This window comes from Pieris rapae, chromosome 18 (genome assembly GCF_905147795.1).
Source record: "Pieris rapae chromosome 18, ilPieRapa1.1, whole genome shotgun sequence".
NCBI classification, from domain to species: Eukaryota; Metazoa; Arthropoda; class Insecta; order Lepidoptera; family Pieridae; genus Pieris; species Pieris rapae.
In genome coordinates this window covers 6759417-6784248 of record NC_059526.1, presented here as the reverse complement: position 1 = coordinate 6784248, position 24832 = coordinate 6759417, and the positions used below count along the sequence as shown (strand labels likewise).

The window sequence follows — 24832 nt, the reverse complement described above, 5'->3', positions numbered from 1 at the left end:
TGCCTTGTATAACTAATACTGCCAGAATGCCTGCAAGTGTGCCAGTCTTCTAATTCGGCATCAGATGACAGTTTTCTTTGATTGTGATTGGTTACTCATTGTGTCGCGTATCTGTGGACACGGCAGTGCGCAAGTCAAGTTCAGCAAAGACGCCATGCGGCGGCAGTTCCAGCCGGTTTCTTTATAACTTCGTTCTTGATAAAATAAGAAGCCTGATTTTTTATTAATATGTATAAATAAACCGAAGATTCGTAACATTAATACACTCACTATAAGATATTGTTGGTTAGATAATTACGTAATCGAGACAAAAGGTCTTAATTAGGACGGAATAAATTAACTAATAACTTAGTATTATATGGACCTCACAACTTTTGACGATAGAAGAACTGCCTACAAGACTTGTTCTTTTTACAAGTCATGGGTTTGATGGCTGTTTTTTTATGTTTACATAGTGACCTCTTAGATGTATTAGTTCATTAGAAATGTCATTGAAAAAATACTTGTATGACTAATATTTGTATGTAAATTGCGCCACACGCTATCAAAACATATTGACTTTTAAAAATCTATTACAGTAGAACTTAAGACTACTCAGAACCATCTATTTAATTACATCAGGTAAAATTCTTTTCTTTGCAAAAAAAACATGTATACTCTTATATAAATCTAAAAGTCGCAACTCAGCTCAAATTCATGTCGAATTTAACGATGGTAAATTAATGCTAATCAACAACCTTGATTTATTTTAACTAAGATAATTTTGTATTATTTAAATGGAGTCGATAAATGAGCGTAATTTGCAAAGCTTTTAAGATTAGAGATAATTAGGTGAGTTTTATTCAATGGCTTACTTAGGTCATTTTGTATAATTAGCATTACAAAACGCGTTTATTGTCTTATTTAACGTAAAAATTAATGGTTTGGACCCTTAAATAATTAATCATAACGACTTAACTTTTTGTTGACCTGGCCGGAAACGGATAAAAAGCAAGCATATTTATCTGGTTTTACCTTTTAACCGACGAAAGGAATGAGCATAGTTTGCCGTGCAACAACACATGTGGAAGCTGCTCAACTATTTCATTTCATGAAGAAAGCGTACCAATACTGAAAAGGCCGGCAACGCAAGCTTCTAGCATTGAGAAATTCCAAGGTGGCGTTCAACATCGCCTCTTTCGTTCAAGTATTACGTAACGATTTTGAGGGGTGGGGGGGGGATAAAACGTTACGATGCGGGGCGGGGATTGAATTATGCGTAATTGTTAATATTATTTTCGACTTTTCAATACTTTATTATTTACTACTAGTAATGGAAAATATCGTGAGGAAAGCATGCCTTAGGCCAAAAAGTCGACGGTGACACAGAGAGTAGATCACTTGTCTATTATAGACAAATGATCAAGGAACAGATACAGAAATCGGAGATTGTGTTCAACCAATAAGGTTTTATATAGGCTTTGGTATATGTATAATGGTTATCTAATAATTAATAATAATAATTTAGAGCTATTATGTTTTTAATTGTCTCTTCACTAATAATTGGTATTTTAACCTTTATTTAAGACTAATTAGTAATTTAAATTTAACCTAATTTATCTATATTATACTGCCATACCACTGCTTACAGTCTCAATTAAAAATACACTTTGTTCTTGTGTTCTTTTACTTACCAGTGTTTAGCACTTACTAATCACTTACTTACTTATATGCAATAATTAACTATACTAGATACAGCGGCATCTAAAATAATAATATACCTACTTGTTTATGGAGATATATTAACCAGATTTTTTTTATACTTGTGCTTCATTCTCATGGAAAATCTTTTTTCAGGTGAGCACCCAGCCGCAATGCAACATGGCAACGCAAACACAGCATCCCCTTGTGCACTATCGGTTAATCTTCTAATCTCTCTATATTGTACTCTAGCTACTTTATACACTAGTACAGTAGACGGAATTAGATGAAAATTACAAAAAGCCTTGTAAAATGCAATTCAGCATTAAGTGTAAAAATGTAACTAACTGTATAATTTTAATTCTATTCTTTATAATCGATTTTTGAATCGACAATACGCGGCTACTTGCATAATTATCGCTCTAATAAAATAAGACGAAAAGAAAACCATCTCTTTTTATCCTTGGATTTTCATTTATCATCCTATTTTTCGAAAAGCAAAGGCTTGTAGTTGCCTAGCAACGGATTAATGAGAGAAATATATTAGGTCCTTACATATGAAATTGGCGTTTTGTATGGGAGGAAAAAGTAGATGGATTTTTTAAATAGAATATATTCAATTAATCAATGAATCATTGCTCTCACAATATACACTTTTTCATCAATCTTATATGTAGTTTATTGATCCCTTTCCTAAAAAAAACCATTCGGAAAAATTAAATCTGTGAATGCGGTTTCAACTGTATCCATCAGAGTTAAATTTATTATCTTGTTAAGAATAATAATAGGAGCAAGAACCAAACCAATTGACTAAATTTCCAACGCGATATGTATTCATGTTTTCCATTTTAAAGAGTGACGCAAAGAAATGAAATGAGATAATTAATTTTTTTGGGGGAAACGGGAATTTTTTTTTTCGAAAAACAAATGCACGAATCAAAAGCCGTAAAAAATTAAATTTGGAATTCCGAACCGAAGGAGATGTTTCAAAGTGGCCAGTACGACAAAACGTCCAATTGATATGTAAGAACCTAATGGTAATCAAAGGGACTTTTGTGTGTGATTGTACATGCAACGGTACCTCATAAAGTTATGAGATAAAGTACAGTAGTTGAATCATTTATTTTATTTTGAGAAAACATCTTATAAATAACCTCTGATATTTTTTCCTATATATTTCACTAAACAAACTGCACTATAACTGCAAAATTTACAATTAACGATTCGTTAAGCTTGCTACGAATTTCTAAGCTAAACGAGAGGGTAATGATCCGTTAACGATTTTACCGACAGCATCTTTAGAAGAATTTTTAAGAGACTAGCTTCCGTTTTGCAGCTTTCCGCGTGGATCTAGTATATATTAGAAATATATACGATCTCTTTCACAATTGTTATATTTCATTCAATTTAAATAAACAAGGATTCTGTAGGTCCTATTTAATGAAATTGTTCCATTTTTAAAATTTATTGAATTCAGTCACTTGGAACGTAATCGCATCTTCACTAGACAACCCGGGTATGCCCGAATCAATACGGGCCGTATAATTGGATATTACTTGGGATTTACAAAAACGTTGCAACCCTGAGTTCGTTGGCTGTCATTTACGATATTTTTACCGAATAAGATGATATCTGTTAGCCCTCTGTTATATAAAAAAGCAATATAAGAAGACAGAAAACAAAAATATATATATATAATATCTAATATTCTAGTCTATCTTATTTTAGCTTCTTGCCCTGGAAGGTTGCGTGGGTATTTGGAACTTACCACCACCTCTGCTATTCAGAGACTGGGTCAAATTAAAACCACCTCGAGTGGTTTCTGCTATGATGGTCAGGCGCCATGGTCACTCTCAAATTCTACCTGAGCTTAAACGGCATAACTGTTACGTTCGAAATCACCAGTGCATTATAAGGAGGCTGTAGATTGGCATATCTTCTCCTAATAACTCCGCGAGCGCTTAGCACATAACCGTAGATCACCATTCAAATAAATCACTTTAAAACACTTGACATTTTATCTGCATCAAAAACTCTCTTAATTCATCATTTTGACTAACCGCCACCGACACGTACTTCTAAAACTCCTCTGCTTTGTACATAAAATCCCTGAGCAAAAGGGAACACCCATACAAAATCATTCAGCGTCACAAAAGATCAATAGCGCCCATGTAAGACCTCTTTCGCCTCATTTATTTTCGTTCTACCTACATATAAAATTATCTTTTTACCCTCAAATTGAAAGTAATTTAATATATCGAGAATAGGTCGCGCAAATTCACCCTTTTCGAACATAATTCGATTTTTAACTAGCTGACACCCGCGAGTCTTTCATTTCGTACATTTTTGTATTATAAGCCAAAAGTTTTGATAACACTTCAATAATGGAAACTTGGCATATGATTGCGACATCGTGAAAATTATTCCGATATTTTCATGCCTATATTATATAGCTGATGAATAATTATTTGAATTAATTATTCAAATAAATCTCTATGTACCATTTCAAATAACATTTCCGTCGGTTCGCTTAAATAATGTGTTAGAATTTCCATAGGACAAGATTTTTGTATTACCAACTTAGTTCCGAGTAATCCAACTTATTCTTTAAACTTATTAGAAGTTTCATTTCCTAGTACAATTCCCGCTAAACCCAATATGAGTATGTTCTTACTGATTAAATTGACTTACACGTTTCGTAGATAAAGATAGAACGACGTTTTTTAAATGAAACTTCTTTGGTAATTTTTTTACGGATGAATCGTCACGAATATGTGCAGCGTTTCTGTAGAAGAAAAGGGAGAGAGCGATTGACACCGTTTGAGAGAGAGAGAGAAAGGATGACCGAGGAAAAATACACGCTATTGGTTGATGTTTTCTGTTAGTAGTTATAACTTTAGATAGAAATTCTGTCGTAATGTTTTGTGCAGACGCAGATTTTGATACTATTATGATGGGGCTTTTAACTTTTTTAAATATTAAATTCAACTCTCGTTTTGACAAGTCACGTAGAAATTTGGCCCTTAAAAGGAAAAATGCTTCTTTTTATACGACTAAGTTTTACGTCTGTTGTTGTACCTCAAGCCAAGTATTACGCAAACAAAATACGCAATAAAAATTCCGCATTCTTGACTCTAGACAAAAAGCTGACAAATATTATTCTACCCTCGGTAAAATTAAGCGTTTTAAAATCATAACTTGGGGTCGGAGTTACCACTTTAAATTTTAAAAACAAACTGAAAGCCTACGTTTTGAGGATCTTGATTGAAATGTAAATATGCTTAGAACAGAAGTGTTTATATTGCGTCTGACGCCCGGTTTCTGTATGAAACAACAGTGATAACTGGTACGTGATGTAGATATGTACGTAGTAGTCATATAATACAAGTTTATATCGGTTGTAATCATAAATTATTTAAACCTTTGTTTGCTACTCTTACTTATTATGTTATCTGAGAAGCAAAATCGTTACTTCTAATTTTTACTTTGTATCTGTAGAAAGATTATCATGATGATAGCAATTACTTTTAGAATATTTTTTTTCTTATGTGAGAAGCAAACGAAATACTTTCTTTAAATTTGTATTTGTTATGTGTCTGTTTTCTTCAAATGTATTAATAATATTAAACTGTATTATTTGATATGGAATAGATTAAGGGTAACCTTTAATTTCAGAGACCAGTGTTGCCTTGACTGCAATTCTTTAAATAAAATTGAACTCTTATGTTCGTAATATCATGGTGATAATTATTAACCTTTTATCTTTATATGCCCCTCAAGTTGCACGAGACATAATAAATGCGGTTTCGATCACCGCAACATTTGCTCCATACATGATTTTTGCGTAACTTACACCATCTCCCCCCTACTCCCCCCTCTTCACCTCCATCTAAGAACGGAATGTTTTTCCCTTTTTCGCAACATGTTTCATTCTTGCTCCGCTCTCGGCTGTAGCGTATTATAAAGCTCTCGATAAACTAACACGCAAGTCATTTTTCAATTCGCCTTTATAACGTTAGTATAGATTCCATGCTAGTTTTAATTATTTGTTTATACAAATTCTTTCATATATTTTTCACAGAATTAAATAATTCAAATCATGATATATAAAATACATTAGCAGTCTTGATTTTTAATTCGCAACCAAGCAACCAAAGCTATATCTTTATGAGAGGAGTTGGGTGGTAGTCGTGCCGATCCAAGATGGTCGCATTCAGATGTTCAATTGTTATTTACACTATAGGCTATAAAAAGCTGTTAGTAAATGAGGTTGTAATTGATATAATTAGAGCAGTGCTGGGCTTCAGTCTGCGACTGTCATCTCTTAAGTCATTAGTCCGATGCCTGACTGTCTTAGGACTTTCTGTATGCGCATTGTAACATTGGCTCGAACGGTGAAGGAAAACTTTAGCAAACCGGCTTGCCTAGGACCCAAAAGTGTCGACAGCGTATGTCATGCACACGATTGACAAATGATCATTAAATAGATACAGAAACATGAGGCCCAAACCCAAAATGGTTGTAGCGCCACTGGTTTATTATTTAATTACTATTGTGATTCAAAACATGTGAGAAAAGCTTTTTTTTAAACTTTGATTTTCATTTTTGCATGTGATTTGCGCTGTATTCCATTTCTTTAAATTAAGATGGTTTTCCTTAGTATATAGATTTAAGATACCAATAATTGTATAAATTTAATAAGCGGTAGATCTTTGTATCTTATAATCAGTGTTCAGTTAAATTTAGTTAATAGATAAACTGAATTTAATAATTCTATTATGTACATACATTTTTACACGATAGAAGTTGAACTAGCACCCACTTTAAACGTCGTAGTTACTGTAAATATCTTTGTAAATAAGATTATTTAAGATTTTTTATCAATACAAAGTTGGATGAATTATGTATTAAACTTGTCTTAAGGTACGGTATGACTTTGACAAATAAAATAGATATATTTATTGATGTTTTTATTTTTCGGAATCCTATTACAATATTCATGTGTCCACGGATGAAAGCTCCTCAAAGTTATGATAACATAATAAAATAACCTAGTTTAGTATTCTCAAACGACTGAATAATTTCTAACATTCATTTTAGGGCTTTTTGCGCACCAACATCCTTCCTCCTTGTGGAAGTATGTAATTAAAAAAGGCCTTAAAAGGCCAGTAGCGCACTTGCGAGCCTTTTGGCATTGAGTGTCCATGGGCGGTGGTATCAGTTAACATCAGGAGCCTGCAGGCCGTTGGCTGTTCTATATAAAAAAAAACAATTCCAATAAAATGATACAGTGGACACAGAACTTAATCTTTAAATATTGGTTGGCTGTTTTCAAGTTAATGTACCATTCTCCATTTTACGGGTTTTATGGTAATTCGCGTATATGCGTCTAAAAATGATTTTTTGATGAGTATGATGCTGTTTATCCCTCCAGGGGCAAAGACTTGACTAAGAAGTTTCATCCAGAGGACGTGTCTTCTAATGCTGGCTGAGCACCTGCTTCTATGTTCCTGCAATCTACAAATAGGAAAATTGTAAATCTAAAAATATATTTTTTTAACAGTGGCCTTCTGTCTTCAGCGTGCGACTTTTCTATGGTCGTTGGTTTGATCCCTTGCTGTGCACTAATACTTTCTGTTCGCATTTAACATATGCTCAAACATCGTGAGGGAACTGGATAGCATACCTTAGACCCAAAAAGTCGACGGCGTGTGTCAGGAACAGGAGGCTGATCACCAACTTATTATATTAGGTAAATCATGAAGAAACTTAAATCTGAAGAATTATTTATTTTTACATATACTTTTAAGAGGAATTTTTGTTGATAATATAGTTTTAAGAATTTTCCTGATTATAAAGTGACCAGTGATAAACGCGCTATGACATTTATATCTACCATATAGATATATATGTTGAACAGTAAATAACTTCAGAATAGTAGTGATATACAGTATTAAAATCGTGGATAATACTTGTATAATCCAGGCATTTACTGAAATACCAAAATAAACCCATTCATACATTTACGAGGTAGTTTTATAGCCAGTTTTTGCTATCTTTCAAATATAAATCTTCGTATTGGAAATATTATTGAGAAATGTATTTTTATTTTTGCGAATAATAATCTATGTCAGTGTTTGTTTTTGGTTCCTTTTGTATTTGTATTATTATGATTAGGATATTAAAACTAGCCAACTAATAATATTGACTATACTATATACTTGAAATTATGCATATAACAGTAAGTAAATGTCTGTAAAAATGTACCATTGTTGCATCTCTTTTAAGAAATCCTAGGTAGGTAACATATAATTTTAAAGATTTAATTTTAGAGAAAAACAGTTTAAAATGTTTTATACTAAACGATTTTTTTGCTACAGATCAAAGCCATTTCCGTAGTTGGGAACACTATTATAAACCAACCCATTACAACTTCGACTTATCAATTTTTTTTTGTTAATCTTAAATGTTTACTCGTATAGGTAGTAGTAAGTATACAGTAGTTATGTATTTTATTTATTTACACTTCGTTGAAAGAAGTACAATACAATAAAAATATATAATAAAGAGTGCAACGAGCGGCCCTATAGAGATCTTTTCCACGTATCACTGTAAGAAAAATAAGATGATCACAAGATCACGAAATATTCTTTAAAGAAGTAAGATATATAATATCGATGTTACTTATTAGTTAGTTATAGAATTGAAACATTGTGTAGCGTACAATAGTAGCACTGCTTGTTCTTTCCACGCGTAAAAAAATAGCTAATGATTAGGTATGTTTAATTACCACCTATCACTCCTTAAAGGTGACTGCCACAGCGATTCCTGCTGAAAAGGCCTGCTAGAAAGGCGCCGCGCCGACCCGTATTAACAGTTATGTAAAACGTTATTTTTTTTTCTGATATGTCTTACTTGGCTTGCCATAAAATATATAGTGTAAATTTCAACATCATATTCTGTATACATTTTCGTCAAAAAAATGAATTCAAAGTGTCAAAAAGCGAAATTATTTAAGTCGTGTATCGATAGTTCAATATAGATACATAAACTACTCCTCTCCACCATATATTTTTTTCCAAAAATGGAAAGAAACAATGTATTTTTTTGGAGTTTGGCGACCAGACACTTAAAATATTTTTAACAAGAATTACGATCCTTTAATTCATATGAGTCAGTAAAACTTCTTGAGTGATATTTCCTGACCACTGACCTGTATGTATAATAGTAATTATAATATCCATATTTGGGACAGCTGCCATAATATAGCAGATATTCATAAATGATCATAATTCTGCTAATAGTTACGCCTATTAAGTACTCAATGTATGATAGAGCTTGATATAAGCATTATATTACGGATTGTTTAACTGTGTTTACTATCGTGAACGAAGTAATTAATTATATAATTTTAATATGGGAACTTCTTTAAAATTTCTTTGAAGATTTTGCTAGAATATGTCAACTTATTATTCAATTCAATTCAAAGTAACTTATTCATTTCGGTAACTTAATGTACACTTATAAACGTAAAAGAAATATACATTAAATGCTTCTAATTTTACATTTACTGTCAGTTCTGAAATCAAGGGCGTAGAACGGAACAGAAGAACTGGCAATAAACTCTCCATCACTCTTTGAATCGCCAAGTTTTTTTCTTTTACACAATTAATTAACCTAACCTAATCGAACAGTAGATTAGCCTAGGTACTGCTATATCAAGAAGTGGAGTTTGAAAGCAAGCAATTTTTTAGTGGCACAGGATACTGGAAGACTTTTTTGTTCGCAGAGGCAGCGGAGTAAGTAAACCCTTGAGTCTCGAGCTAATATGGACATCTGTCACAGAAGGTTATTCAACTAGCTAATTAAAATATAAACACAGATACCATTTATTCCCCATATTAAAAGTATGGCCAACTTAAAATGACAGTTGAAAATGTAACGTTCTATTTTTAAAAATGTATAATTAAAATGAACTACGAACGTGTGGAGTGGCGTACGGCGCGGCTTCGGTTTATTGCACCAATCTCCTGCATGTTATATCAGCTCAAAAAGCAATTATACACAAGTGCTTTATATTTTCTCTGAAATTGGCATATTTGTATCAAAATTAATATTTACTTTGTAAATGTTGCGGATATTTTTATATTTGCATACATTGTTGACAGTGATATGGCCCCAAAATTTAAATATACCACAAGGACATAGTTCCATAAAATAAATATTAATCTGTTATACAAACTTGACAAAATGGAACTGTAAACTAATGTTTTATGGTTTCTTATAAGAAAAATATATTATTTGTGTGTAAATTACGTCATTGGATTTTTTTTGCCTTCGATAAAATCTATAATTTAAATAAAGAATACAGATTATAAAATATTGGCTCCGCAGCGCGCGTAATTTCTGTAAAAAATAAATTCAAAATTTGAATTCTTAACCAACCTCTGTAGTTATCTGGCTGGCCAGAGACAGTAAAAAACATATAATTAATATTAGTCGAATATTGTCAGTGCAGAATAAAAAGATATGAATGGCAGCAATATTATTTGATAGGAGAATCAACCGATTCAGAACGAATGCGGGTTTATTTTACAGTCATTCGGTTCAAATACGTTCTATTGAATGGATTATTTATACGGAAACTTAGATTACTCGGAAATATTAATGGAAATCTGGTTGAAAGGGGTTAAAGGGGTTTTTAAATTTATATAACTAGGTTTGGATGCAATTTATTTCACATACACAAAAAGAATATATTAGATATGTTATCAGTATCATATAAAGATTTTTTTGTGTTCTTAAGGGTTGCTTCGGGGTTCAATATCCCAAATTCTACGGGCTATTGTCATAAGCAGTTCCCAACCGTTTACCATGTTTTAGCGTTACAAACTAAAATAAACACCAGGTAACCAATGTATACCATTAAAATAAATTAATAAATGAACTAACAGCTATATAATAATGAATATGTTGTCATAGTTCGATATACCCGGTTGTGCAGGTAATTCGACTTACGAGGCACATGGAACAATTTTGTGTATCTTGTCGCATTAGAAGGAGGGATTTTTGTTTCGGAGTGTTTGCTTTTGTAGCCGCTGTAGTATTCTGTATCCCATTGGAGAATTGGTTTTATAACAGTTTTGTAAAAGAGATGAGAGTTTACTTACTAACTTACAGTTAGAAGAATATTACATTAATCGCAAACTTTATGTCATACATATTTAGCGTTTTGTTGAGAAAAATATGTTAATATCAAAAATATTCTAGAAAAACTTGTTAGACAAAAGTAAATATCCTTTAATCTTTTTCTCCATAACTTTGAAGGTGAGATAGGGAATTTTGTGGTATCATATGTGTCTTGGGACCGACCACTGCGTCCTTGCCATAAATATACCGAGATATGGCTCTTATAACACTTACCTGAAAGAATGTTCAGGGAAATATCATCTTTAAGACAGAGTAATACAGTACATTTTTGATCAAAGGAATTATTATAAATGAGCACAAGCTACTAACATAATACGTTCAGTTTTGTACATACATTTTTATTAAAAATTTGAAATTAAGTTTGCAGAACAAGAATAAGAAATATTATATTTTATATTACGGTTATATATGTATGTATGTTTTGTTTTATAGAACAGGGGGCAAACGGGCAGAAGGCTCACCTGCTGTTAAGTGATAACGCCGCCCATGGACACTCTCAATACCAGAGGGCTCGCGAGTGCGTTGCCGGCCTTTTAAGAATTGGTACGCTCTTAAAAGGAGATCTTTATGTGGACTCTGTTTCCGCACTTAGACGCTCAATAGGTTGGTTGTGCGTGTTAATTGCTTTTACTTATATAATAATAATCTAGTTACACAAAATTCTACTTACTAAAGTTACTTACAAAAACTCTACTCGGGCTGTAAGGTTTAAATGCACTTTAACCCTTTGCCTTATTTCTTTTGAAACTGTTTTTTTTTTATATTTTTTTTTGTTATGTGTGTTTTTGTAAAAGGCAATAAAGGATAAATAAATAAATAAATGCACTGGCGCAAATTAAAGATTGAAGTTGGTGCCTGGTCGAAGGTACCGGTGACCCTATAGATGATGCTTTCCTCGCTCAACGAATAAGTATCATAATACAGCGGAAAATTGATATCGATATATTTTACAACAATCTTATAACTTACTGCAACTTTGTTTAAAAAAAGTAGATGAATTAATAAATAATTACTGTTGACGTACCAACCCAATAACTAATACATTTTTTACCTTACGCCGGTTTTTAAAATAATTAAAAAGTTATTTAATATGTTTTAAGCATGTACATGTATATAATTACAAACATTTAATTCTATTAATATACAATTACAAACTAAAAATATATCTAATAACTAACCTTAAAATTTAATTATTAAAAAATATTATTAAAAGGAGTCCCTTTAGGCAAGGTTCCGAAGATACTAGCAGCGTTCCCCCTTTGAATAGCTAGACTAATTCTTTGTGCGAGGTAGCTGCCAGCTCTTCGTTCTCCTGGGATGTATATTATATTTTAACATTATTTGTTCGGTTTTATTTACTTTATTTGGCTTATATTGAATATCAAATATGAGTGAAAAGAGCGGAGACTGCATTCTATCCGTTGCCAAATATGGATTGTCTTCGTAGGGTTTGGTTATTGGGATGCAGATAGGAGTTCGATTGACTGTCACGGTCTGATCTCAGATTGTTCTCAATCTGAGATTGTGGATCAATTATTGGGTACTAATTAACAGACCCCCCCTCCTCCTATCGCTCGCACTTTTTGTTTTTTTTGTGTACGAGTTACTGTTACGTATGTTATAATTTGTTTTATCGCACTCAGGCACAGGCGGCTGATCACCTACTTGCTTATTAGATTGACAAATGAAACAGATATAGAAATCTGACGCCCACACTTAAAAAGATCTATTATTTATGATTTTACACATGTATAAGCATCTCGTTTAACTGTCAAAACATACCCAATTACTGACGTTTAAAAAAACTATTTCCGAAAGAGCTGTCAAAGCGTCTTTCGCAGATTTTATAACACGAGTACTATTTCAAATTTGCCTTCCGCGTTCATGCTATGAAAATGTCACATTTACTTAAGGTCTGCGCTTGGCCTTTATGCCTGTGGCCCAAGTGAAACTAACACTCAATAGCTATCACACAATTCTTAGAACAAGAACATACTATATAGAAGAGAGATTAACAGAAAAGATTTATTGCGTATGTGATAATTTTTCTTTATTATTTTACTGTATCACAGATTAGTAGAAAAAATACATATGTATTGCACACATGGTATATCTTTAATTTTGACATAAATCAAAATAATTTAAGTTTTAAAGTCGATGCTTCTAAAACTGTATAAACAGAAGCAATATATATTTTCTCTCGCGTTAAATCTCATGAATTTATGTGCCCGTCTCTTTTTCGTTTCATCGACTTGCATTTCACATCGATGTTAAAAAAGTTTTCCCTTAATCATCATCATTTTCGTTTACGAGCTTGAAGTAATATATATATAAAATGACAATTTACTTCAAGCAATCAATACAATTTTTGTATCACGAAAAACATATAAAACGATTTTTATTCAACTTCATACTTTTTTAACTCGTTTAAAAATTCCTATAACCCCAATTATTAACCTTTTTTAATAGCGATTAGCACCGTCATAATCTTTTTATCTTAACGTTTGCTGGGTCATCAGTATATAATATACCTATATTGCAAAGGCATAGGTAAGCTAATGTCAAATATTTTCAGTCATAAGTTTATAACTTGCATCTTATTTGATAAAGCCTTGGCTAGCTTTCACAAGAACAACTTATTTTAAAGCAAGCAAGCGTGAGCTTGCCACCACCATTCTCGGTGACAAATAATTTTATAAGACACTTTCATTTATCTCGTCCGCCATTTTCCAAACGAATTTATACCCCGAGACAATCGTCTCGACATTATGTGAAATCTTTAGAACTTTACAGTTCATAATAAAAAATTTATAACAAATCCAATGCGTGTTCGACACACAGGACGCTCAGCCACATGTACCGATTCTATTCTTCTATTTTACCCTAAATTGTCTTTGGACAAGCTGCGACTATCACCTGGACAGACGTGCCTATTAATAGGCCGCATATCACAGTATTACTTTCAAACATCTTTCTTCATCTTAGTTCTGTATAAAAAAACATTCTGATACATATTGAGGCAAAGTGATATTCAGATGAATACAAATACATTTATTATTTTTATCAAATAATGTTAAAGTTTTGGACGCCCACCAGAAGCCGGAGATCGATCTAAGAGATAGCGGGAATGATTGGAAAATTGTAGTGCAGATAAGAGGCAAGTGGAAGTATTTGGGGGCGGCCGTCCGTCGGAGTATAATAATATTAAATGTAATATTAACATACATTTATGTAATCTTTATAATTATATATAATTTAAATGCTTTTTTTTATTTATAACATTGATATATAAAAATACACAGTTGTTTATCTTGCAATTCATCTGTCACTACCGTGTGCGAGTCATTTAATAAGGCTTTCGTGATACAACACAATTTATGATTATAGTTATTTAATCGTAATTTTTAACTAATAATAATAGTGTTGATTATGTAGTAACTAATAATAGTAGTGTTGATATGATTTGTCTCAGATTTTATTGATTCATTGTGCTTAGATTCATAATAGATGTTTAGGCGGCTTAATTTCTTGCCGCTGCGTAGAGATCTCTGGATCTACTTTCGAATTAACACTCTAGTGTTCAGAGGAGTTGTTCGGGTTAGTAATGTGAAGTTAAATGTTATTAAAGCGGTTTTGTCGCCCACCACCTCTGTCTGGAACTAACTTCCCCCTGAAGTATTTCCGAAAAAAGGTGTATTAAGTCTTAGAAACCGGGCAACGAATTCGCAAGCCCACTGGCATTGAAAGTGTTTACGTGGGTATCACTTAGCTTCATATCAGCCCTAAGGTTAAAAAATAGGTCTTCAATTATTTATCTGCCAAGGATTAATATATCATTAGTGTACAGTGATGCTTGTTAATTACTGAAATAAGGTCGGACTTCAGGATCAGTATCTGTAAGACAAAGTTGTGTCGTTATTTTGTACTAAGAAATTGTTGCACACATACAATTTTACACCTAATTTATCACACATTAATAAAGTAAAGTTCGCGTAGACTATCTTCAAAGTTCATCAACGCTTTATTTATTTATTAAGGCTTACTACAATATATATGTTCTAAATCTACGTTATATTTTACAAACTCTTTCATCTAAAATGTATCACATTTGAAGTAAACATATGTGTTACAAAAAAAATATTAAAAAATACAAATAAAATAAACATACAGTAAAAAATTAAAAATACCAGGAATTATTGGTAAAACTGAAAAATAAAATATTAGCAAAACAGCAAGCGTTCAATGCTTTGATTTGAATTTTTGATTATATCTGTACTGCAGCTTCGAAATTTGTATATTCACGCACTCTTGCACCACTGACGAACTAAAAAACGTTGAAAGAAAAAAAAAATTAAATGCGAAAAAAAAGAAAAAAATAAGTATTGTTTACAATTTTAGTGTCTATACGGATGAATTATTATTATTACATATTCTATTACAATTCTTCTCTCTATGGAAATAATAATGTGCGAGAAAGCGGCGGAGCCAATGGAAAAGATAACATCTCAAATTTTATTCCCTTGTTTACAGAAAGCCCTCGCCAATGACCTTTTTGTTAGGTCCAGAGCACTAATATTTTTTCCCGATTTTTCCTCTCTATAAAGATGATTACAGACTGTCTATTGGGACTTTACCCTTTGAAAAGCCTTATCAACGAAGTAACACAGGTTTTTTCATGTATTATATATCTGTGGCTTTATACTTGCTTCATATTGTGTATTTATAACTAAATATTTTTTTTGGTAGGGTACGTTGACTGTCGTTGAGGAAGGAGAATGCCTTTTTTTTAAACAGTCAGAGGTCCCCGGAGTAGATTCCGTAGTTCCCTAGTACAAAGAGATTGTCTTGTTAATGATCACTCACATCAAGGTGATACAGTTGAAATTTTGAGTTAAAACGGCTCGTGATGAAACGAGGCAGTAGGGATCAACCCAACCAACTCTTCAGAACACTCTCCATTTGTAGAATAGAGAAGCAATGTCCGCGTAGAGTGAGAAAGTTAAGCCGATCAGTAAAATATTGGAGGTTGAGATTACTACACACCCTTCTCTGAATTTGATCAAAAGGAACTTAAGTATTCCATATGAGGTCGTACTGGAATCTTATAGAGCATACTGCCTTTAGCCTTTAGCCCAAAACTCCCCAGTAAATTTATTATTTTATATTTATTTAAATACATATATATTTTTTTAAATAATAAGGGGGCACATGAGTGTAGGGGACGCCCATATACGGCCTCGCAGCCCATGGGCATCGATTTAAGTGATGCGTATTATTATTACCGATATTAATCGAAGTTCTATATTACTCGAAAATTTTACAATATCTGGCTTTACTCGCATAAATAATTTATTAAATACCCAATAATATAAGAAAAACCTAAGCAGATTACTAATAAACCAACGTGTTAATGTGTACTGGCTCTGGGTTCGATTCTCGGCGAAAAATTGGTTTTTCTTAAAATAATAGCTAGTCTGCCTTATTTTCCAATGTTTTCGTGTCAAACAATAAAGACCGAAGCCTCGATAATTGGAAACGTGTCTTCAGTGTGACCTCGGCATAACCTTCGGCCTTCATTACTGCTAACCGGTGTAGTAATAAAATTTTACGTCCACTAAAGACGGGGCGTTACAATAACGCGTTAGCCACTCAGTGTTCGTATTGATTTCTTACCCAGTACCAAGATTAAGTTTTTTAGCTTAGATCGGCTTATTATTGCACAGTTTGTTGTTCGATCTACTGCTTCATCCAATAGTTGTACCGATTCCAATTTGATTATTGAGTTTTTGTACTGAATTGCGATCCTATCAATGTCCATAGTTCTGATGTCGCTAATTAGGCACTGGGCACTTCACAAGACGCCGTGTTGAAGCCTTATTCCAGCGGGCGTTTTTAAGGCAAGTTTTGTCGCGCACAAACACTGTGTCACCCACTAAAGTATTTCCGAACAAATTCTCCTCGCTCTTTTCTTGAAGGACCCTACTGAGGAGTCGTTTTGTTGCTTGCGAAGTGGTGTTAGCTTGTCTAGCTAAATACAAATGGTTTTACTAACAATGGTTTAACTAACGGCCACAGTGCGTTATTTAATATCTAAACACCTAACTCAACATAGCATTAAATAACATAAATTATAAGAGATGCAACGGGCGCTATTTCCGCTAACAAGCTATTTCTATTTCATCTAATCAAATATCACACCTAAATCATATTGAAAAAGATTGTTTAAACCACAAAGTATTTCTTAAGGGCAAAATCGAAAGTATACTTCGCAAAATTTAACGTTTAAATCCAATTTGTATGTAGCATAAATTGTACCGTAATATATGATAAACATTACTATTCACACCGGCGTAGCCGTAAAACTGGCATCACTCCACTTACCAATCTTAAAATTCACACAACGTATTCGCCCTGAGAGTGCCAATTACCTCGATATTGGCACATGTGGATGACGCATTGAGTGCTAGACCTGTTGATATACACCTTTGGGTTTACTATGCACAAAAACCCTTTGAGAGTAATTGTTTTGTGCCATCCAAAGCGGCAATAATCATTTGTTTTGTATATAGAAACAATCGCCGGTATGTCGGGATTCTGTATTAGTCCGTGGTATACGCCGTGTGTGAACAGTTAAACCGTATTGACGATAAAATACTTTTTTTACTAACAGTATAAACTCTATATAACGAAACCCAAGGAACTGTGCTCATTTTGACGTTACTAAGACTTCTCGTTAAATCGATGAAGATGTATTAGAAAGAAAAAAAGTTTATTTTAGACTAGTGTTAGTAATTAAATAAAACAATATTCTGAAATGAATTCTATTGCGTATTCTGTAATTTTCGCCTGACATCTTTTGCTGCACCAAAAATGATGTTGTGTTGATACGATAAATTACGCTCGGATTTCTTAGAAAGTTTGGTACTATGATGCCAATAGTCGAGTTTTTTACGGGTTACAACAATAAAGCAGTTTCATATAATTTCGGCTACTTAAAAAATACTTTTTATTATTAAATTGTCGTTATTAAGGGTAGGTGTAATGCTAGAATGTATAAGTATGGGAGACAAGCTAAACCAACCAAAGCCGAGTAATTTCGATTTTTTACGGGGCGCGACCTTAAAGCCAGCGACGTTACATGGAGTTTACATTATACTTACTATACTTACTTAATACAATACCATTGCGTTTTAAATCATATAACCTGCATATGTCACTACCTACATAAATGTATCGTCAGTTCTTGTTCTTAATGACAATATTTGTAAGAGGATAGAAAATACTTGAAAATTGTATTTTCTTACTCTAAAATAAGTAATAATAAATAAAATAAGTTACAAGCAAGTATTTTTCTTTTCCACGGAGGAGACATAATATCTGATATTCATAAAGTACGATATTAGTTTCAGCAATAAAATTTTATATTGATTAGGTTCCAAGTGAGACTCGAACGCAAATTTGAATTGTATTATGCGTTCTTTTTGTCGCAATACGTTTAGGATAAAATAGATAAGTCGCTAGAGAAAAGGTCCATGATTCCCAGTCCCATATTTGCTGCAATCGATCACCGAACCCTATTATAATTGCAAAGGGCCGCTCAATCAGCCCGAAAGGAATTTGGCCCAAATCTCGCCACCTTTCAGGGATACGAAAAATGACATCTATGTAACTTATGTTCCCACATAGCTTTGAAGATATATTTTCAGACTGCAGACTTAATACTGTCTATTGGTGAAAGACTTTTAACATAACAACAATCGATTGATTTTTATTTTTATAAAATCCAACTCTCGTACGATATATATATATATACCTTATTACTACTCAATCATAATAGAAAAAAAATCTTATGAATAAAAATATTAAAATAAAAGAAAAATATTATGACAGTAAGTACCTGTGTATAGTATACAAAAATAAATTTACTGACATATTAAGAGCGCCCAAGAACAAACCACGAAACACAACTAGGTTGTTTTCAGTCCGCTCATGTATATTGACACTTCGCTAGATTATAAATACGACCCAAAACGCTAGATTATAAGTACGACAAACAAACAAAAAATATTTAATACATTTAACTAATTGTGATTTAATTTATTTAACTAAGCCTAAATTGGTTGTGTTGTGTGATGGTGTAAAAGTGTGGGTATGTACGTGATGGTGTGTATGTGGGGTGTGCTTATGATTTAGGTGATTTTGCGGTATGGATATTCTTAATACACTTTTTAACCACGTTCCGCGATATTGTTTTTTGAATTGAATTGTACATTGCAATTAACATTCCATTATTTCATTATTGTCTGTGATTAATAATAGAGTGAAACTAAAATCAAATTTTCTAAAATAAATGCTAGATTTATAGAGTTAAGCGCGGCGTTGCGAGAAAAATACTCTACAAATTAAGTAATTGAGGCCTAAACCTTTGGCCCACTTCTTTCAATGTAACAGTATTTAATTATATTTTGATCATACTTTTATAATATATGAGGCTGTTGCGTGATTTTGTGTGTGTGAGTGGAGGAGGAAATCTTTGGACACTAAAATGAAATGTGTGCCATGAGCATTAAAAGTCCATATTTATAACTCCACCAAGAGTAATAGTAGAATATTTTGTTTGAAAAATTTCATACAGAAAGCTCTTATATCTCGTGAAATATAAGAAAATGTAACGAGGTTCGCTTTACACTATCGATCACATCTAGTACACTAGAGTGGAGTGGACACACAGTTGGCGTGGACAGGTGAAATAGCGGGAAAAATTGACTTACCACTTGACACTAACTAAATACGACCGGATTTGACACATGCTATGCTTCTCTGTGGCTCGACTTGACATTAATTAAATGTGTATGAATTTTATTCAATCTATGGTCAGCTGTGAAATATATGAATTTTTCTTCTGTTACAGAATAAAATGAAATAAAATATGTAAAGCATTACGGGTTAAAAAAAATATTACAATTATATATAACAGAGTCGGGAGGATTATGGTACAAAATCCTTGTTTAGTGGCCAGATTAGACAGAAGATATATACAAAATTTGTTTTATAATTTGTGGTATCTCATTATTTCACATAACTAAATTTATTAATTATGGGTGTATATACAAAAGTTTGATAACTCAATATCTTCGAATCAATATATACAATTAACATATTTTATTGAAATTACAATGTATTTAAAAATCTTCATTTTAAATACAAGTAAAACAAACACACAATTAAGGTTTGGCATGTCACAATCCCGAAAACCAACAATCACTTCGGACTGCCTTTAAAAATTTGAATGACAATGATTTAAGAAAACTTACTACAATCTATGATGTATATAGTAATATATACAACAACGTTCATGTTTAAAAAAAAAAACATTTGTCAGTATCATAAGTGTTATGATTGTGCACGCTATCCGACTCTATTGTCGAGGCCACATATTGGTTGTGCAACTATAAACAACTAACTTATTTTTTTGTAACAGGGCCAAACGGGCAAAAGTTTCATCTGACGTTAACTGATACCGCTGCCCAGAAACACTCAATGCCAGAGAGCTCCGAAGTTAGCTGCCGGCATTTTAAGAATTGGTACGCTCTTTTCTTGAAGGACGCATGTATTGGGACATTAGTGGGCTGCTTCCACATAGTGGTGTAAACACAAAAGCATAAAAGCAGGTTTTGCTTTAGCAAAACCTGCTTTTGAACGACCAACCTCCGATGGTAAAACTCAGCTGCAGATATCAACTCGGACAAAACTGGTACATACAAATGTCAGGTGTCAAATAAGTTCACTGGGTAGCTTGTGACAATTGACATATTTAATATATAATTTTAATCCATTTAGTATTCGAACCGATAGTCCTCTTTTAATACTCTCATAAATATGCCTCATGACTGAAATATAAGTACATCCGGCAATGTTGTTCAATGCAAAATTTACACTAACAAAATGATATTTACTTCGTTGAAATAACATTTGCATACGATTAATGGGAATAATTTAATTGCAACATTAGAATGTATGAAGTATTAATAATATCTACCTTAAACATGTGAAATATTCATATATATATATATATATTTATGCGAATATTTCACATGTTAGGTTTGTGAGGAAGGTAGGTATATATATATATATATATATATATATATACCGTGGCGCTACAACATTGTTAGGTCTGGAGATTTCTGTATCTGCTTCATGATGAATCTAGTAGACAAGTAGGTGGCCAGCCTCTTGTGCCTGACACACGCCGTCGACCAAGTTAGACCCAAAAAGCAGACATATGGCTGATTTGCCTATTAGATAACGGAAATGCTCACGAACCAGATACATTTATTTAAGGCTACCCTATCAGGCAGCTCTGTTTTTCGTTATTGCTATAAGTGATACTGGTCCATAAAGGGATGCGCTCCATTATTCATACGTCTTTAGGAAAGACTGATCAATAATCATCAATCATCGCTGAGCTATAGGATTTTTTACTGTATATTTCGATAAATTCAAAAATTATTTATTCATGTAGGTAACATAATAAATATTTTTTGAATTTATCGAAATGTACACTTATGAACGTCAAAAATTAAATATACATTGAATGCTTTTAATTTTACATTTACTGCCAGTTCTCAAATCAAGGGCGTACAACATTCCCTGGGAGATAAAACCTCCAATTGTTAAAAGAAATACTCTTCCCTCAAAGGCCGGCAACGCACTGACCAAAATAGATATTCATTGGCTGCGATGACTGCCCGTAGTGGTTCTGTAGGATCGTTTACCGACCTATTCCAAAAAATAAAAGATTTTCTAAGCACTAAAGTAAATCATACACTTATTCCCTTAGCGAAATTTCGTGTACACATTTCGTCCGTCCGGGGATAGATAAAAATATTATGTAAATCGCTTGCACTCTATCTACATAATAAGGTGGTAATGCGTCCCTTGAAGTGATAAATTGAGTCGGTTTTATTCATGAAACACCTAAGCTCTGTATTCATTCGAATATCTATTCTATTTTTGAATTATTATTTTATGGTTTTCGCGCGCAGAATGTTGAGATCTCTTAAGGATGACGACTGACATTGAATATTCGATGTGAGTACGTTACACCACCACCGCCACCTTTGAGGATCTCTACTGACCAACGTTAAGATGTGTAATGTAAAGGTGGCTACTGACATGAGCATTGGCCCGTATATATATGTATATATATATATATTCAAGGCGAGCGTGTTACGTTAAGGTGGGTACAGACTATATAATGTAGTGAAAGAACATTAAAAATCACATCACAGAGTTTCGGAAAATAAAGGCTATTATTAATAAAACATTGCAACTACGGTTTTTATATTTTTTATACCTCCCATAACGCGTTGTTTACCAGTTCCATACAAGTTAAAACAAAATTAATTAGCCTATAAACCGCAAGCTATAAAAACGATTATATTATACAATAATTTTGCGAAACGACATCCAAGTCTTACTATATGCGTCCGCCGAGACACGAATTTACAACAATATATCCATACAGAAATTATTGTTTATTAGTATCATTACTGCGGTAAAATTACAATGAATTGCGGTAGTACGATAAACGTGATATATAAAATTGCACTTCGATTCATTAATCATTAAATATTGGATTAATTATACAACAATATCATTTATGTTTTAACAGGGCCGTGACTTCTTTTGGGGCACTGACATTTCAGTATTTTGTTGTTATAAAAAAAACAACAGCACTACAACCATTTTTGGTCTAGGCTTAGATATCTTAATCTATTTTTTTATCAATTGTCAATCTAATAAGCAAGAAGGGGTTAAGTCCCCTGTATCTGACACACGCCTATGATTTCGGGTCTAAGACATATCGGTTTCCTCACGATGTTTTCCTTCACAGTAAGAGCAAGTAACAACAATACAATAACTAACCTTAAAATGTAATAATTAAAATATATTATTAAAAGGAGTCCATTTAGGCAAAGTTCCGAAGATACTGGCAGCGTTCCTCCTTTGAATAGCTAGTCTAATTCTTTGTCCGAGGTAGCTGCCGGCTCTTCGGTCTCCTGTGATGTCAAGAGCAAGTATTGAATCTACATATTGAAAGAAAGTCCATTGGTGCACAGCCGGGGATCGAACCTACGACGTTAAGTACGAGAGTCGCACGCCAAAGCCACTAGGCCAACACTGCTCCATTAAACTGTCGCGTTTACAGATAAAAACAACGCCATTTTGCTGCATTTTTATAGCATTCAGTGGCCCATGACACATTTAGTACGTACCTGTTCTGTGCACATCCATTAACATTGGTTAACCATCTCATTAGTGGTGTTAGATTTGAAGTTAGGTTGCGGACAATGATACATGGACGTCACGGCTTTGATTTGATTATAATTGCTCCAGCAACTTGAGAATATATGTTAATTATCCGACAGTCACTGGAGACTGAAATGTTTTGATCAAAAGAATTCTCTGCCGTCATACGACCGTGAAATCAATGTCAGCAAGGGCGAATCTTGTCCGTCAAGAGGGTCGCAAAGCAACTTTAGCAAAAGCCTTTAATAGATTTTTAATTTTCGTATTTTAATCAGAGAAAACACCTCAATATGAGGGAAAGATATATTTAGTTCTTTTATTAACATAACTTTGACACATTTAAAGAAAAACATTTTTTTGACGGATTGAACTTATGTATTATTGTAAACTTAAAATTATTTAAACATAATTTTAAATACGTTTACAATAAATACATAACTTCAATTCGTTAAAAAATGTTTTTCTTTAAAAGATATATTTTTTACATACTTACATATCCAGTCACCAAGCACATACTTTATTATACACAATTATATTTTTTTTATAACTTGTAGAAAAAAATATGCCAGCATTATCTCTTTCTTGTGTCATATTTTTCGCTTACCACAGTTTAGCACTTTAGACTAACGCGCACCCACTAATTCAGTAATTCAATTGTTGTCGTTTTCAATTTTCTCACAAGACTGTGGTGTCAAGGTTAAATAGCCTCGATAAAGAAATAGTAAAATAAATGCTTTTTCCACTTTATATTATTTTTATGTATAAACATAGAGCATGTTTGTTCCTGTTTTACTAATATTTTCCGTATATCAGATAGTATATGCTTTGTTCAACGTATCGTTGAGAGAATTAACAATATATGACAATAAAATGGTTGTGACAAAATGTATTTTTTGCATTTGTAACTAGATACCAATTATTCTGTGGTATAGCACAACATGGTGCATACTTAAAATACTGAAAAAAAAGTTAGAGATATTGTTAAACTGAACGCATCCACTTAATATTATGTAGTCTGTATCAGTCAATGTAATCTGTATCTGTCAATGTAGTCTGTCATAATAAATATATCGCCCCTGTCTGTTCCAAGATGTTGAGCGGTTCGCACCATTGTCTAACTCAGCTGTTTTATTTATTTCTCTTTACTAAATTCCTACTCTAAAATAGTTTGTAACAGGTTATGGGCCCAGACGCCCGGATAGAAATAGGGAAGTAGGATTTATAAAGTGATAGGCATCACGTTGATGCAAATTGATTTCGTGATACGTCGCGACGTCATTAACTTTTCAGCTTACAATGGCGGACCCCCGTTTTGCTCAAATTGATCGTTTGGCGGGCCGTGATAATTATCCTACATGGAGTTTCGCGGTGAAAACCTTTTTAGAGCATGAAGATTTGTGGAAATGTGTCGAGACATCGGGCATGGCTTTTACGAAGACCGAAGATACGAAGGCAAGGTCAAAAATAGTCCTTCTAGTTGACCCTATGAACTATGTTCATATCCAGGATGCCACCACGGCTAAGGAGGTATGGGATAACCTGAGAAAGGCTTTTGATGACTCCGGCTTGTTGAGGAAGGTAGGTCTTCTGCGAGAACTAATTACAACAGATCTGGAAAGTTGTGGTAGTG

General features: G+C 33.0%; 1 protein-coding gene across 1 annotated transcript in view; it reads left to right on the top strand.

The window, feature by feature from the left end:
* The window catches only part of LOC110999396 (lachesin-like), a 111013-nt gene extending 108778 nt beyond the window's left edge, over window positions 1–2235 (top strand). The window contains exon 8 of the mRNA XM_022268425.2: window positions 1837–2235. Coding sequence (XP_022124117.2) covers window positions 1837–1970 — 134 coding nt within the window. The 3' untranslated portion in view covers window positions 1971–2235. The remainder of the gene's footprint in view (window positions 1–1836) is intronic.
* The last annotated feature ends 22597 nt before the right edge of the window (window positions 2236–24832 follow it).